Source organism: Hippocampus guttulatus, chromosome 7, assembly GCF_054856545.1.
Source record: "Hippocampus guttulatus isolate MCC_2025c chromosome 7, RoL_Hgut_1.0, whole genome shotgun sequence".
Classification (NCBI taxonomy): domain Eukaryota; kingdom Metazoa; phylum Chordata; class Actinopteri; order Syngnathiformes; family Syngnathidae; genus Hippocampus; species Hippocampus guttulatus.
In genome coordinates this window covers 22,486,896-22,502,869 of record NC_141267.1, presented here as the reverse complement: position 1 = coordinate 22,502,869, position 15,974 = coordinate 22,486,896, and the positions used below count along the sequence as shown (strand labels likewise).

At 46.1% G+C, this 15,974-nt stretch overlaps 2 protein-coding genes across 6 annotated transcripts in view; both read left to right on the top strand.

Moving 5' to 3' along the window:
* Positions 1-15,974, top strand: part of fxr1 (FMR1 autosomal homolog 1) — a 121,700-nt gene that overhangs the window by 4,667 nt on the left and 101,059 nt on the right. For 4 of the 5 annotated variants that reach the window (XM_086114773.1, XM_086114771.1, XM_086114770.1 and 1 more), the window contains exons 2-3: positions 14,868-14,955; positions 15,909-15,961. In XM_086114773.1, the coding sequence (XP_085970899.1) occupies positions 14,905-14,955; positions 15,909-15,961 (104 nt within the window). In that variant the 5' untranslated portion in view covers positions 14,868-14,904. Of the gene's footprint in view, positions 1-14,867; positions 14,956-15,653; positions 15,792-15,908; positions 15,962-15,974 lie in introns of those variants that run through there. The other variant, XM_086114772.1, reaches the window with a different exon arrangement.
* LOC147203114 (heat shock 70 kDa protein 1-like) lies at positions 12,056-13,554 on the top strand. Its single transcript, XM_086114774.1, has one exon. It carries the CDS (start codon positions 12,207-12,209, stop codon positions 13,410-13,412), a length of 1,206 nt encoding a protein of 401 aa, XP_085970900.1. The 5' UTR covers positions 12,056-12,206; the 3' UTR covers positions 13,413-13,554.

Below are 15,974 nucleotides of genomic sequence, written 5' to 3'. Positions count from 1 at the left end.
AAAATAATCGTATGGCAATTGACATAAAGAACAAGAGCATATGTTAATACAAACCTTGCGTGAGTGTATTTTAAGTCAGGAAAATGCAACACCGCTATTGCTAAGTCATCGCCACAATCACCATGTGTCGTGGATTTTCCTGGGAGGAAGTTTGTGTTCTGCACATCATACTGCAGTTTGAACAAAATATTTGTAATACTTTTTTTTTCTCCTGCAAATCTCAGTTCAATTTGGTCCGCACTACAATGTCACTTCTAAAATCAACCCTAAAAGTCAGAGAGTCTTGTGGTTTGATTGTCGACGAGGTAAGAAACCCCACCAGTTGGCACAAAGCTTCGGGTTGTCGTCGTCGCGACGCATTGTTTCGGCTCACCGCGTTGGTGTGACAGGCCGAAATGCCCAACGCGCCCCTTGAAGCAAAGGCACTAAATAAAGTTTTGAAACCTATTTGAACTTCAGCGTGCTTTGCATTCTGTCACCGCCGTTCCTTGTCTGCTCGTCAGGGTCTCAGGACGACGTCATGAAATTGAAAGTCAAAAAGGGCCGAGAAACATTTTTTTCCCTCCCACCTCATTCATTGCCGTTTTAGGAAAGAAAAGCGAAATCGTATACTCCCCCCCCCCCCCCCCCCCCAGTGCTTCTGCCACTGGAGTGCCCGCTTTGTGTTTTGCGTCTGACCGTGGAGGACGTTTGCGTTTCCTCTTCCACCGCCATCCCAACGAGCTAATTCAACAAGTTGTGCATCGCTGTCCTCTAAGCGCCCACTTCACAGACTTGATTTTCCATCCAGCTTCAAATGGTGACCTTGCACTGCCGCAATGAGCTGAAAGTGTCAATGTGGTCGGGGAAGGAAGGAAAGAAGAAGAAGAAGAAGAAAAGAGCCTTTTGTCATGGAAGGTGACGGCTTCTCTCGCCGTTGGTTTGTGCGGTCGGCAGCGGCGGCTGCCCTGCTTGACCGACTCTGATGAAGCTGCAGATTCTCGCCTCGGTGAGTCCTCCTCCTCCTCCTCTTCCTCCTCCTCCACGGCTCCCGCCTGGACGACTTTTCATAAAGAGGGATTCCTCCTCGTCGGCTTCTCTCTTCAGAGTCCAGGCAATCAGACTGTTGAACATGCGCGAGGAGATGAGACATTTTAAATTAGTGTTAGCGCAGCGTTCCAGTGAGAGACGGGGGGGGGGGGGCATTTTTCATTTTCCTCAATGAATGGGACTACATTGAATTCTGTGAGCGTGACAATACAGGGAAGCGAGTAATGGAATCGGATCACACGTCCTGTCTGTGTGTTAGGCCGTAATGAGGAATTTAAAGGTCCTCCGCTGCCATTCAGCGGCGCGCGGCCCGTCGCCGTCGCTTGGCAGGCTTGTCTTCAAACTGCCACATTGACGAAAAGCCCAACAGTCACCCCAAAGGTGACTGGAGAAGTTCTGATTGCTCGGCTATTCTTCAAAGCTGCGCACGCATTGTCCCGTGACGCAAACGCCTCTTTGGAGGCGGCGGTTTCGGTCGGGGGGCCAGCCGGCGGCCGGGCCTTCCCCCGCTGGCCCAAACATCATCCCAAGGCCTCACCCGCATTTACAAACGACATCGTCGCTTTTGCTCCATGACTTTTGAACACATTTGTACCGCTTGCTGCCGGAGAAGTCGCGAATCGGGAGTGGTTGTTCTTTGCATTTTAATTCATGACCACTGACCACTTTTCCTTGACAGTTATGTATTATTATATTACATAGTTTTTTTCATTCGACCGTCGTCACTTGTTCGGTTTGAATTCGACCCTACTTCCAGTTTGGATGTTGTCATCATATTCCGTTCGTGGCCAGAAAAGAATTTGTTGATTTTGAGATAAATCTCCTCCTGCTCCGTCCTCTCGACCAAATCTTTTGACACCTGACCTTTTGACCTTTTGTGTCTCCGTCTTTCTTATCTAAGCAGATGCAAATTCGAGTCACCGCGTATGAGTGGTTGCCCCCCCCCGCCCCCCTCACACCCCCCGGCTTTCAGCATTTCGTTTTCAAGTCCTCCGCTTCTCTGAACAAGCAGGAAGGAAGACACGCACGGTAAACTCAAAACATGTTTCTCTTCCCACAACAACATTTGAGACGAAACAAGTGTGCGCGCTCTGTCTCGCTCGAAAATCCAAGTCGACAGACTGCACTGTGGCGCGTACACACGCTCACACACACACACACACACACACACACACACACACACACACACACACACACACAGGCATTGTCCCTTTGCTACGCTAGTATTAGCAAGTAAATAGACGCTCCTCGGGATGCTCTCCAAAAGCTTGCAAATTCCATTACACTATTAAACTCTCCAAAAAGGATTTGGGTTAATTTAGTAAACACAGGGTCGTAGCTGCCACAAAAGCTGAGCGGGAGTGCGGCTTGGCTGCACTCTGTGAATGTGTGTGTGTGTGTGTGTGTGTGTGCGTGTGCGCGCTCGCACAGGCAGGCACGTTTGTATGAGCAAGAAACGCTGACTGTGTGAAGCCGAGCGCCTTTGCTGCAGAAGCAGCAGCAGCAGTCTTAAAGCCAGCCACTCTCCCTCCAGAGATAGCGCTTCTTTCTCATTTGCTCGCTCCCCTATTTTAATAATAGCTGTGCATAAGTAATTTCTAAAAGGCCAAGCAGGCGCACCAGCGTGGGTTTGGTGGTGGGAGGGGGGGGGGGGGGGACGGGGTGAAATTAAACTCATTTTATCTGTGAGCAGGTGGATTTCTATTTATCATTAACATGCATAGAATTTGCACAATGTTATTTCTTGCCGCTGCTACCGATGGAACGTCATCCGAATAATGTCGGAGGAGGGAATGCCTTATTTTCCTTTGCTTATACAGGAGTGAAATTCATAGATAAAAGTCGTTTTTTTTTTTGCCTTGCAATTTTCTGCAAATGAAAACTAATTCTGGGAAGCTTCTTATTACGGCGCAAGCTCATTTGGTTTGCATTAAAAGGGAACAGGGGCAACGTGAGGATTTGTGCCAGATTTCCAGGAGATGCTAACACTTTTGCTCTGATAGCATTAGTAACGCCCCTCCTTCCATTTACCGGCCCTTTGTCCTCGGTTAACTGGTGTTAAATATATGGACTCGTTAATGGCCAAATCAGACTTTTCGACTTGCTTGTTTGGATTGGATCAAAATAGTGGAATGTAAAATGTGCCATTTTAAACACATAACTGTATTTCTCGAGCATTTGAAAACAACCGCCGTGGTATCCAAAGTGCTGTACACGGAGAGAAAAGAATTCAGACAACAAGGAAACAATCAATTAAGAACATAGACAGGTGGTAGCGCAAAAACAGTCCAACTCAAAGTCAAGTCTCATGCGGAGCCCAATGCCAAAGAATAAAAATGAGTTTGAAGACGAGTTTTCAAGACGGGCAGTGAGGAGGGGCGGGGGGGGGGGGGGGGCTTGCCCCAGCATTCGGCAGGGGGTCATTCCAAAGAGAGGGAGCGGCAATGGAAAACGCTTCATCCCCTCTGAGCCTCCGCTTAGTTCTTGGTACCTCTAATAGTGTCTGGTCCCCAGACCTGAGGCAGCGGGCGGGGGCGGAGGACCCCCGAGTGGGGCGAGGCCATTTCGAGATTTGAAAACGGAGAAGAGGATCTTAAAATGTTTCGAGAGCCAGTGAAGGGAGGCCCCGAGGAGTCGCGATTTGCTCCCTCTTGACGAGTACCAGTCAAGAGATGAGCGGCAGCATTCCGGACCAACTGGAGACGCTCGATGGAGGATTGGCTGGCTCCAAAGTGCGTTACAGTCATCCGGCCGAAATGTGACCAAAGCATGAATGACTAAAGTGCTCTTGAGAAAGGAGAGGCTTGACTTGAGCCAGCTACCTCAATTGAAATGTCGTGGTTGTGTGTGAATAGAAATGAGAAACTGTGTTTTTGATGTAAAAATGGACCCGTGCGGTTTTGACAAATTCAATTCCGATTTGAGAAACGTCCCAACGTCAAAACGGTCTCATGAACCTCAGTCAAGCGTTAACTGAAAAGCACATCACAGGCTTGAGTCAAACAGAACGACACTTCTCAATGTAGTCCGTTCTTATCACTTCTCCTTCCCATTTTGCATCGAGGCGCACGTCCCGTTATGGTACAACATCACGCGTCACACTTTTCAAAGGAGGTTGTCTCCAGGCGGGATTAGACGCACTGCGACCAGTCTTTCGCGCCAGTGTTTACGTTGAAAGTGAGATGATGTGGTGTCTCACCCTCGCCAAACATCAGCATGGCGGCTCATGGCAGCTCCCGTCGTTGACAGGCAGCCAAGCGGGCAGGCAGTCAGCCATTGTTTTGTAATGTGTTTCACTCTGCCAGCGCTGATCCTTGCTAAGGTACTTACCACGCCATTGTTGTCTAAGTATGCTATTTTCTGGCTGGGCACCTCCACTATAGAATAGGCTGCCCCTCCACTCCCCCCCCCCCCAATCCTCAAAAGAGAGGTTTGTTACAGTGAGTGTCATGCTAATCCCGCTGTGTGATATGTATATGTGTCAACACAGAAAGAGAGAGGGGGAGTCTGAGCTCAGGCAATAAATGTTGGGGAATGGCAAAAAAAAAAAAAAAAAGACAGATTGACAAATCCCATTCACCCCTCGCTGTACTCCCTGACACCAAATTACAATTCATCACAATAAAACAAGCTACTGCTATAATCAGGCCAAATTCTTTCATTTGTTTGTGTTTTTGCTATAAAACTATACACAAGGCATGATGGCGCGTATGGTAAAAACGCACCTGTGTATGATCCACCAAATCAACCGTAAAACGTACTTTTTCCTCTGTAGCCGTGTATCACAGGGTACACTGATTTGCTGGCATCCATTATTAACATCTGGGCGCATGTCTTTTTTCATGCTCCCGTAACACGGTCTCACGATAAAACATAATGGTTGAAATGTGCCCTGTTTTCCACTTTTTTGATCAAGCTCGTCCACTTGCACCTCTCCTCTTTTGAAGAGAGCGCCAGGAGAGTGCGTGGAGACAGGGGGAAAAAAAACTTTGGATTAAACAGTGTTAAACTAACCTGTTATTTGAATTGACAGGTAAGATATGATTGCTTTTTATTGTCGAGTGTTGCTGTTGAGGGGTCGTCATGAGCATGCCAAGATAAGTACCGCAATGTCCGAGTTCTCAAACGCACCGCTTGTTGGCGAAGTGACGTCACAACCACCAGCCGCGATTCGGCCGGCTCAAACAGCACATTTCAGTAAGTCTGATTTGTTCAAAAGTCCTCAGTCAGAACAGCAACTGTGGCAGGTTGTCCGCGTCAAAGTGTGCACTCATTTTCGTCTGATAAACTACCGCTGAAAAGTAACCCGACGCGATTGCCGCCGCTGCTAATAGGCGCCGTAGGTAGAATACAGTGCCAGCGTCATTAAATTGGATTTTGGACGCACTTTCGTTTTGCTTGGCCTCGATATCCGCATTTTATTTGGTTGGCTAAGGTTGATTTTGAAGTTGGCCTTCTTACCGCATTGGCGGCGTGACACGTGACACTAATAAATACAGTATTGATACAAGATGAAAAAAGGGTGAGTTTTGTGCACGGGATTTTATGGTAGATATTTGCTTGTTTTTGGATATTTCTTACCGTACTGGATAAAAGTGGATGTTCTTTATCTTAGTGATCGAATAAATGAAATAAATTAGATTTAAAATAATGAGAAAACATTGATCACAGAAGTTAAAGCTACTGCAAAAAAAAAAGAAAGAAAGAAAGGAATGACTATCGATCGACACAGTGGTGGGATATACATGTAGCTACATGTATTGGCATTGTGGCCTGAATGGAATTTAAAAACGACTATAATGATTGTATGATTTGAAAAAATGAATTTTGTCTCAGAGTCTGCATTAAACTCGTGTTGTTGGGCAAATTGATGCAAGCTCTTGTATTTTCCAATTGCTGTGTGCATATTACTTTTGCCCGTCCTGAAGGTGGAACAGAAAATCTTTAGGAGCATTACTAAGCCGAATATAGAAACATATTTGAACCCTGGTCCTCCACTAAGTAGATTATAAACATTTATTATAGCATGTCATCATAATATCCTGCACACCGCAAAACTTGTGGGCCAGTTTTCCCTCCCTTTGCAGTCGAAGATGAGAGTTAATTCAGCAGCGGTATGGTAATGTGAAGGTCCCTATCAGTCCCGGCATCACACATACTAACAAGCTTAGGATAAGCCCAGCCTGGAATGGTATGAGGCTTGAGTTTCTGGAACCAGTGCGGGCGCTCTCTGCAGCCAAATCTCACTTCAGCAGAAACTGGTCGGGCAATTCCTCTGCTTAAAAAAAAAAAAAAAAAAAAATTAGTGCTAGTGCATGTATATTTTTTGCAAGGATAGGAAGTTTGTACCTCGCAAGGAAAATTGCGCTGTATGTTGAAGAGGAGAAAAAAAAACATTTTACGGAAGGCAAAAATCGCCTTGAGGAAGCTAATCAGCTGACGGCTCTGAAAAGCTTGTAATGTGTATTAGGAGATTTACCACGAGCGCCGAGTTAAAGCCTTACGACATTGTTGACTCATTGAAAGATTCCAACATCTCAACTTTGCGCACTGTTAACAAATGCACACACGTTAAGATGGTGTACTCGGCACTTCTCCTCTCTCTGTAAATCGCAGTGGATCTGCCGTAAGCATGTTACGCTCCGGCGCTCATCAGCGCCATGTGATCCCGGGCAGGGCCTGCCACTGTGAGACAACATGCTAAATCCTGTTTGTGGGACTTGGCTGCTCTCAGCTGCAAAACTAATCTTACCAGCCTCCAAACCAAAACGCCACACCGCAGAGGTGTCCGTCCGAGAAGACGGCGAGATCAGTGGACAGCTCCCTGAAGTTCATATATTTGCACCTGGGTGCATTTTCAAAACAAAGGCTGCTTGTGATCTTCTAGCTAGGAGCTTAGCAATCATAAGAGCAATATATATATATATATATATATATATAAAATGAGACAGTAATACAGTAATGCCCCCACCGTGGCAAAGATAACGTTTTAGGCCACCCCTCCAATAAGCAAAATCCGGGGACGGTCGAAAACAATGCAAAAAGCTTATTGTCCGAAAAACGTGATCATTGGCCACCAATTTTTTTAGTGCACATCTCTACTTATGCCCACTGCAAACAAAATATTTGAACAATGGCCCCGATATTTTCAACATTCAGCTTTTTTTAGACTCTTCCAAAATCTGTAATATAGAAGTACTCCTTTGGCATGTTTTGATAGCATTTATGGCACTTTTTAAAAAAAACCTTTTAACATACAACTAACCCAAACACATTCAAACGTATAACGAGAGAGGGCAAGAGCGGTGGACAACACAAAAATATTGGACAGCACAGTGCAACGGTAAATTTGATGCGTTTACACTGCTGTAAACAATCACTTTTTTTTTTTATCCAAACAGACAAACTTATCACCGCACACTATACATCGAAAATTATTCCCAAACATGTACATTATAAAATGAATGTACTCTCTGTATTGTTTCAAAGCGGGATTACCCAAAAAAGCAGGTTTTCGTTCTCCGTTGCTCTTTTTTTTCGGATTTACGCCATTTTAGAGGAAATTGTGTGTCGCCCTCTAGTGGTCAAGAATAAATGCAAGAAAAAAAACCCGCCCCAAAATTGGCAAGATAGCGGGACCGTGAACCTGCTATCCGCGATGGAGATGACCAGCATCTAAAACTTCTTTGTTGTCCTCCCTCAAAGCAAAAAATGTCTCTGCGCCTTCATCTCCATCTGTCGCGTCTTCCTCTCAAAATGCTAATTTTCAGCATTACAGATTTGGCACTTGTAGCAGGTCTCGTTAAAAAAAAAAAAAAAGCCTAATGAATAGATACTGCGAGTGCGATCGAAATTATACGTTTGGAGCTGGTGCAGATCGAGAGAAAGCAGGTGAGAGAGATGTGAGGACGTTCTGCTCTCATTAAGAGAGCGGGCAGAGTGGAATTAGTCGGAATATAATGACAGGCCACACTATCTCATGTTAAAACAGCCCTGTTTTCCCTCTCTCATTCATGGGCACTAGTAATTAGTTTGGGTCCTCAAACTGTCACCCTTTACTCCAGCAAAGGCTGATGTGATTTGAGGTGCAATTTAATCTTGCTTTAATGAAGAACTAATGGACGCATTGCAAATTACCCCCCCCCCCACTTCCACAAAAAAAAAAAACTGCGTTTGATTGAACAGGGCCTTGGGAGAGGGGGAAAAAAATCCATTTCCTGCTTTTGAAAAGATCAAGAGTTTCTTTGATAATGGTGAGAGCATCGCTGGCAGCTTGGCTGCATTGAGCCCAAAAGCTCTTTTAGCCCAATCGCAATTCATCGGAAAGACGGCCACAATTAGTGACAAAGCAGCCGGAGCGCTTCGGGGCCCGGCCAGACGGAAAGCCTCTCGGTGCTGCCGCCACCTTGTTACAAACAAGCCCTGGAGGTGTCATGCGGGAACAATAAGGCCTTGATCAATTACCCCATTTATTGAGGGTGGGGGTGGGGGGGGGGGAGTAACACTAATTTTCAATTACATCTCGAATGCATTCCCAATTGGAGAGTTGAATTGAGCATGTGCGGAGGAGAAAAAACAAGAGTCGTCGGCTCAATGCGCTTCTGATCTGTGGGTTGAATTAGCAGCAAATGACATGATGTTGATTTGCGCGCTGCGCTGGTGATTTGACTCCACAAAGAGGGACAACGTGAATATGGATGCCAGATGATGTTTGCTCATTATTCCATTCGAATGGGGTCATTTCATCACATTTGGATCTATGCAGCACACGTCCGACGAGGTGCCGGCCCATCACGGCCAAAAATCCCAAAGAGTCCTTTTTACCTAATTTCAGCAAATTCACAAACGCATGTTGTCTTGAAAAGAGAACATTTTGAACGAGCAAAGGAAGCGGCAAGATTGTTTGGAAGCGGTCTTGCCACACGTACCTTCAGAGAGGAACAAAGTAACATTCATCATGTAGATTGTTAACAAATATCATTCGGTGCATAAAAATAAAATCATTTAATTTTGGAGGCCTCATACAGTCACACAGCCTTGTGGGTCTTTCTCTCTTTTTTTGGATGCACTGTTTGTGTTTTTGAAGCTTGATAACACTTTGTCAACAGCAGTGTGCTATGGACCTCAATACTTCCTTCAGCTGACTAACTCCAAGGAGTGGCTATTTCCGACTCAAAAAATGCACCCCCCCCCCTCCCCCACACCCATCCCCTCGCCTTCCTCCATTATTAATTGTCCTGTGGCCTAAAGGTAACATGGTGCAATTGTGACGTTCCGGATTATTGTACTTCACGCCGGAAATGACTGCACAAGTCATTTTAGTGGCACGGCCACTAACTGATTGTTAGGGTTGATTTTATCATTGTTAAATGCCACACGGTCACGAACTGAGTCCGATTACTCCACCGAGAAAAGTAACGCGGGAGATTTGTCAATTCTCCTGTTTCAAACATCGCGAATGGAGGATGTCGAGACCACCGAACATCAAGGCCAAATATGAGTCCTCGAATCGTCTGAAACAGGATGTGAGAAGCGCGGCGTTTCAGACAGGCGGGACCGCGTGTATCCGCGTGCGCGCACGCAAGCATTTGACTCTAGCGGGAGCAATGCAGCAAGCCTAATGGGAGTGAGCTTAACTTCACATAGCCTTGCCGCATATCTGATTACAGGGACCAGTAATTTTCTCTCCTCAATAAGGAAGAAATTGGATAGGATGAATGAAATTTGGCTGTCATATTGCAATGATGGTGCAGCGGGGAGATTATGTGTTTCACATAATCGTTCATCATTTCTCAACCAGTGTTCAGGCTTAGCATAATGGAATTTGTAAACTGGTTTAAATCTGAACGTGAGGACCGACTATCAGGCAGACTGTGTGGGTCTGGAGTAATGTCTTCAGACCAAGTGGAATATTTTCATCGCAGGATGACACGCGCACACACACGCATGCACGCACACACACACACGCACACACGACACGCTACACAAGAACACACTTGTGTCAAAGCCACTTGGCTCTTCAAAGTGGGAATATGATCAAATGAGACTCGAAACGTGTGTACATGTGTGCTTTTGGCATTGGGGTCAGCATTTTTGAGTCGGAAAATGGAGGCAAATCAATGAGCAAATACCAATGGCATGAACATGTTTGATAATACTTGATTTAAAAAATATGTGCTCATGACAATTTAAACAAAACCCACAGTTTTCTCCTCAAAGTACTATTCAATGTGTATTTTGACATCGACTAGAATTAGAATTGAAAGAAAACACGGGGAAGTTACATTTAGCGGTTATGTTTGATGCAAATGTCAGAAAACTGCCAATCGAAGTGAAGTCATGCCCGAGTTTTAATGCTTTTTAAAAAATTCAGGTTAGAAATGTGCTTTTTTTCGCATACCGATAAGGAAGGTCTTTTCAACATTTTAAAATCTTTTTTTTTCGAATTTCTAAAATGATTAGCTTCATTTATTATCAGTCTGTGATTCTTGATTAATCTCTCGTGTAGTGAACAAAACTAATTTCCTTAAAATAGGAGAGGTGCATTGCCCCGTGTAGATGGATCTTGTCTGTGTCCGTTTGACCAATTTCAACCGGATGTATGAAGACTATGTTCCTCTCTTTGTTCAGTGTCTCGGGGAAAGAAAAAGAGGTTAGCATGACTTTACGGGACACAACCAGCAGGAGGTAAACTATTGGCCACTAGGTGTCGCACTGGTTGTTCGGGACTGATTAGCTTGCTCGACCGACGCTTACTTTGTGGTTGATTAGAACACTTAATAAAGAATTGCTGCTAGTGGTTGCGTCTTTTCATCGGAATCGTTTCGTTTTTTTTTAAATTCACCACTTTTTAAGGGCCTTCCTGGAGCTACCGTTCCCATTTGACGAGCTCCTGCACTCAGTAACACGGCAACGTCGCACCATACTTCCAATTCGGATGACAAAATGTGAATTAACAGACTGGAAACACCTGCACGACAGAGTACGTCTTTGACAAGAGACCAACGGCCAGCAGAACGGCAGACCCATTGATTCGGCAGAAGGGAATACGTGAATGATTCCGAGCACAGCCAATTAATGTTTCCCGCTAGATCGATATCGTCATGATGAACCTGACGTTTATTGAAGCGGTTATCGTCTTGATACAAAGTACACATAAAATCACTGCAGTAACTGTTTTGTTGGTTGATGTAATATGACATAAAATGTATGCCACCGCGTTTTAACAAACATTCAATAATCATATCGATAAATGAATGACGTCAACCGCATCCAAATTATCTTTATCCAGATTTGTCTGCGTTCGTCTCGCTTTCCCTTCACGATCCCAGAGGGTTCTGGAAGTAGTTGACGTCAATGTTTAGTAATGTGACCGTACTTGCCTTCACAATAAGTGCATTCCTCCGTTCAAAGTCCACTCCTATTCTTTTGTTTTGAAGGTACCAACAGGAATTTGCACTTGTTTGTGACTTAATTGACAGAAACGTCTGGAAATGTCCAGAATGTAAACTCGCCGGGTATAAAAGCAGTTGAGGGAGAGCAAAAACTACACGAAGAAGAAAAATCACAAGATCCGCAGACCTCACAGCGCCCTTTTAAATGTAAGTTGATGGGTTTTCCTCTATAATTCACACTTTACTCATGCTATCATATTGAATGTGTTCTCTGTTGTTTAGATGTGTAACATGTTCAAATGTTGAACGTGTTGCCATATTTTACATGTTGTGATTTTTAACGTGTAGAGTTATTATACAGGGAAATACTATCAATATTTAGAAATTGTGTTGCTGTAATGTCGTTTCCCCTTATAGACGATGCCGTTATAATATGTTAACATGATGTTTAATGTGCTGCTTCAATGTCGTTCCCCTCACAGACAAACATCTTCACCGTCAGGCAAACGAAATGGTGTCAGCGAAAGGCGTCGCCATCGGCATCGACCTGGGCACCACGTACTCCTGCGTGGGTGTTTTCCAGCACGGCAAGGTGGAGATCATCGCCAACGACCAGGGCAACAGAACCACGCCCAGCTATGTGGCGTTCACCGACACGGAGAGGCTCATCGGTGACGCGGCGGCACCTTTGACGTGTCCGTCCTGACCATCGAGGGCGGCATCTTCGAGGTCAAAGCCACCGCCGGGGACACACATCTGGGCGGAGAGGACTTTGACAACCGCATGGTGGAGCACTTTGTCGCCGAGTTCAAGAGGAAGCACAAGAAAGACATCGGCCAGAACAAGAGGGCCTTGAGGAGGCTGCGTACCGCCTGCGAGAGGGCCAAGAGGACGCTGTCCTCCAGCTCCCAGGCCAACGTGGAGATCGACTCCCTCTTTGAGGGCCTGGACTTCTACACCGCCATCACCAGGGCTCGCTTCGAGGAGCTGTGCTGCGACCTGTTCAGGGGAACTCTGGAGCCGGTGGAGAAAGCCCTGAGGGACGCCAAGATGGACAAGGGCCAGATCCACGACGTGGTCCTCGTTGGCGGCTCCACGCGGATCCCCAGAATCCAGAAGCTCCTGCGGGACTTTTTCAACGGCAAAGAGCTGAATAAGAGCATCAACCCCGACGAGGCGGTGGCTTACGGCGCGGCCGTCCAGGCCGCCGTCCTCACGGGGGACACCTCGGCCAACGTCCAGGACCTGCTGCTGCTCGACGTGGCGCCTCTGTCGCTGGGCATCGAGACCGCCGGAGGAGTCATGACGCCGCTCGTCAAACGCAACACCACCGTTCCCACCAAGCAAACGCAAATCTTCAGCACCTACTCGGACAACCAGCCCGGCGTCCTCATCCGGGTCTTGGAGGGCGAGAGGGCCATGACCGAGGACAACAACCTCCTGGGAAAGTTTGAGCTGAGCGGAATCCCGCCGGCTCCGCGAGGCGTGCCGCAGATCGAGGTCACCTTCGACCTGGACGCCGACGGCATCTTGAACGTGTCGGCGGTGGACAAAAGCACCGGCAAGGAGAACAAAATCACCATAACCAACGACAAAGGCCGTCTGAGCAAAGAGGAGATCGACAAGATGGTGGACGACGCCCAAAAGTACAAAGCCGAGGATGACCTGCAGCGCGACAAGATCGGTGCCAAGAACGCTTTGGAGTCGTACGCCTTCGACGTGAAGAGCAGCGTCCAGGGTGAGAAGATGGCGGCCAAGTTGAGCGAGGATGATCGGAAGACTCTGACGGACAAGTGTGACCAGACCCTCCGCTGGCTGGAGAACAACCAGCTGGCTGACACGGACGAGTTCCAGCACAAGCGGAAGGAGCTGGAACGAGTGTGTCAGCCAATCATCAGCAAGCTGTATCAGGGGGCGGGGCCTGCGGGAAGCTGCGGCGCGCAGGCCAGGGCCGACGCCCAGGGGCCCACCGTTGAAGAGGTGGACTGAGCAACTCTGTCGCCTCTCAGACTCCAAGACAGTTTTCAAAAAATATATACCTATTTTCAATGTTGAAACTCTTCATCTTGTCAACTCTAGTCATGTACGAAATGCGTTTTTATAAATAAATTCTACAAAATTTGTCAAGATGGGGTGTGTGCGCTTGCCTGCATGTTTCCATACAATCCAAGCAATGACCTCATGGTGGGGCTAATGTTTGGAAACTGCTGCTCCACTGGATTTGGTGCATCTAACCCGTATTGACAACAGAGGAGGTTGTGGGTTCCTTTTCCTGTTGAGCACAATATGGTCAAGAGCCAGGCGAGTCGGACCCGTCCGTTGAGCTAAACCAAAATGGATACAGAGAAGAAAACATCAACACATACAGTACATCTCATCAAACACAACTGCTGTACGTTAGAGAAAACAAAGATCTAGCACAACCTCCATCGACACGTTAGAAAACCCCCTCAGCAAAATATGAACTAACAGCAGAACAATGCATCAAATAACATTAGAGAACTTAAAAAAAAACACAAGAGTAAACACGGTCAAAGAACACGAGACACCAAACAACGAATCAAAATTAATGTTACGGAAAAGACACAACATCAAAGACAAATTTGTGGTTGGCGAGTCCTCTCACCAGAAAAACTGTGAATAGCGATGTAAAATTAGAAAAATAGTAAAGAGACTGTATGAGGTGCTGGAGTGTTACGTTGCCATGGTGACCGTCACAAACAGTCACACAGTACGGTAAGTCAAATTGAAAGACAAACATTTGGATCGTCAGATACGCAGTCTCAATCTATCCCTCTATCTATCTGTCTATATGTCACGCTTTATGTCACTCTTTATGTTAGCCATTCCCTTTCCATCGCCTTCTTTAAAAGAATCGTTTCAGCTGTCAGCTCCAAGAATGATTCGTGGCAAATATGTTGTGACTAGACCAGCCTAAAATCGCCCTCCTCCAACATACCTGATTCAAATGGTCAGAATCATTATCAGGCTCCTGCGGAGTTTGCTGATAAGCTGGTGAATTGAATCAGATGTGTTGAAGGAGCGAGACATCTAAAACTGGCTGAATAGGGGCACTTGCAAACTATCATCCTGCAGGCCACAAACTGCCCACGGGCCACAACTTGAGACTCCTGCCCTTAAAAACTGCATTATGGCAACAGTCGACATGAAATATTATTCAACTCCCGTTCAATAATTTTCGAGTGTATTAAAGGCACAGAGGTCTTCACTCACTTGTCCTACTTTCGTCACAAGTTGCTGTTGTGTCCTTTCACAAAGCTTAGCTTTTGCGTGATACGATCAGTTTGGAAATCTGCGATTTCTTTTCTTGAATCGGAATTTCATCGTTGTTAAATTAATCGTTATTTCTTGTCCCAGTTATTTGTTGTTGTCGTTGTTTGTTTGTTTGTTTTTTTTTTAATATGATGGTGTTGGTGCTTTAAGGAGCACCTATCATCCCAGCATCCTTTGCGTGTCCAATATGGAAGAACTGGAGGTGGAGGTTCGCGGCTCCAACGGGGCTTTTTACAAGGTAAATGTCGGTTTATTATTATGCGATCGCTATATCATGGTGTCCCGCGTTGCAGCATGTTAGCTGGCACTTCGAGGGCGGATTTTTTTCGGGCAACAAGTTGTAACCCTCAATGTTTGCTAGTGACCGGCATTAGCTTCGCTAGCTACAACTAGCTAGTTAAGCTAGCACTGGCGCCGAATCTTCGTCACTTCTTCGGCATCTTATTTTGGTTACAGCGCCCGAGAAACATAATGATGGTCGACAACCTCGCCTTCATTTCTTCTGGGTGACATTTTTTGCAAGGGTGCTGCTGAACCGTGTTTTGAGTTAGCCAACTGGAGCCGCTGACGTCAAAGAATGAAGTCACAGAGGAGTTTGGGCGTGCTTCGTGTATTACGGTGATATTTGGTGCTAACGGAAGCGGCTTCCGTCATCCTCAATTTGCGCTAAAGGTTCGTCAAAGCCCAATTGTGAACTTGGAACCACGGTAATGTGAAGCTCTACAGCCGCGCAGCCACCTCTTTTCTGAAGAACGTCGAAGCTATTTTTTTGTGTGTGTGTATGTGCGCGTGAGCCAGTTGCTCCTTGTCAGTCATGAGCAGCTGACGGAAGAGTGGACGGTGGCCCCTGATACTGAAACCCTCAATGCTATTTCGAGACGAGCGACCAGAGTAAAATTGCCGCCTGCCGCCCCGCTTTCGTGGCAACCCCTCCTCGTTCTGCTCCAACCGATCACGACTGAGCAATTCGATTTGGATCGTTTTCATTCCGTGTCACTAAAAAAAGTCATGTTACAAGAAAGGGAATATCTGACCTCCCGTTCGCGTATTCAATGAGCAGAGTAGTTGACAAAAGTGGGGCTCATATTTCAATTTTTTATCTTCGGTCATAATATTTTGTTCTTTTTGACCCACTTTTTTTTATGTTATTCTTGTCAAGTAATGCATTCACGCGTGTTTGTATTTTGACAGGGCTTAGTCAGAGACATCCACAATGATTCTCTCACCATTGCCTTTGAGAACAAGTGAGTTTGTGAT

Coding starts and splice junctions, on each gene's coding strand:
- LOC147203114 (XM_086114774.1), top strand. CDS start 12,207: ATGGTGGAGCACTTTGTCGCCGAGTTCAAGAGGAAGCACAAGAAAGAC.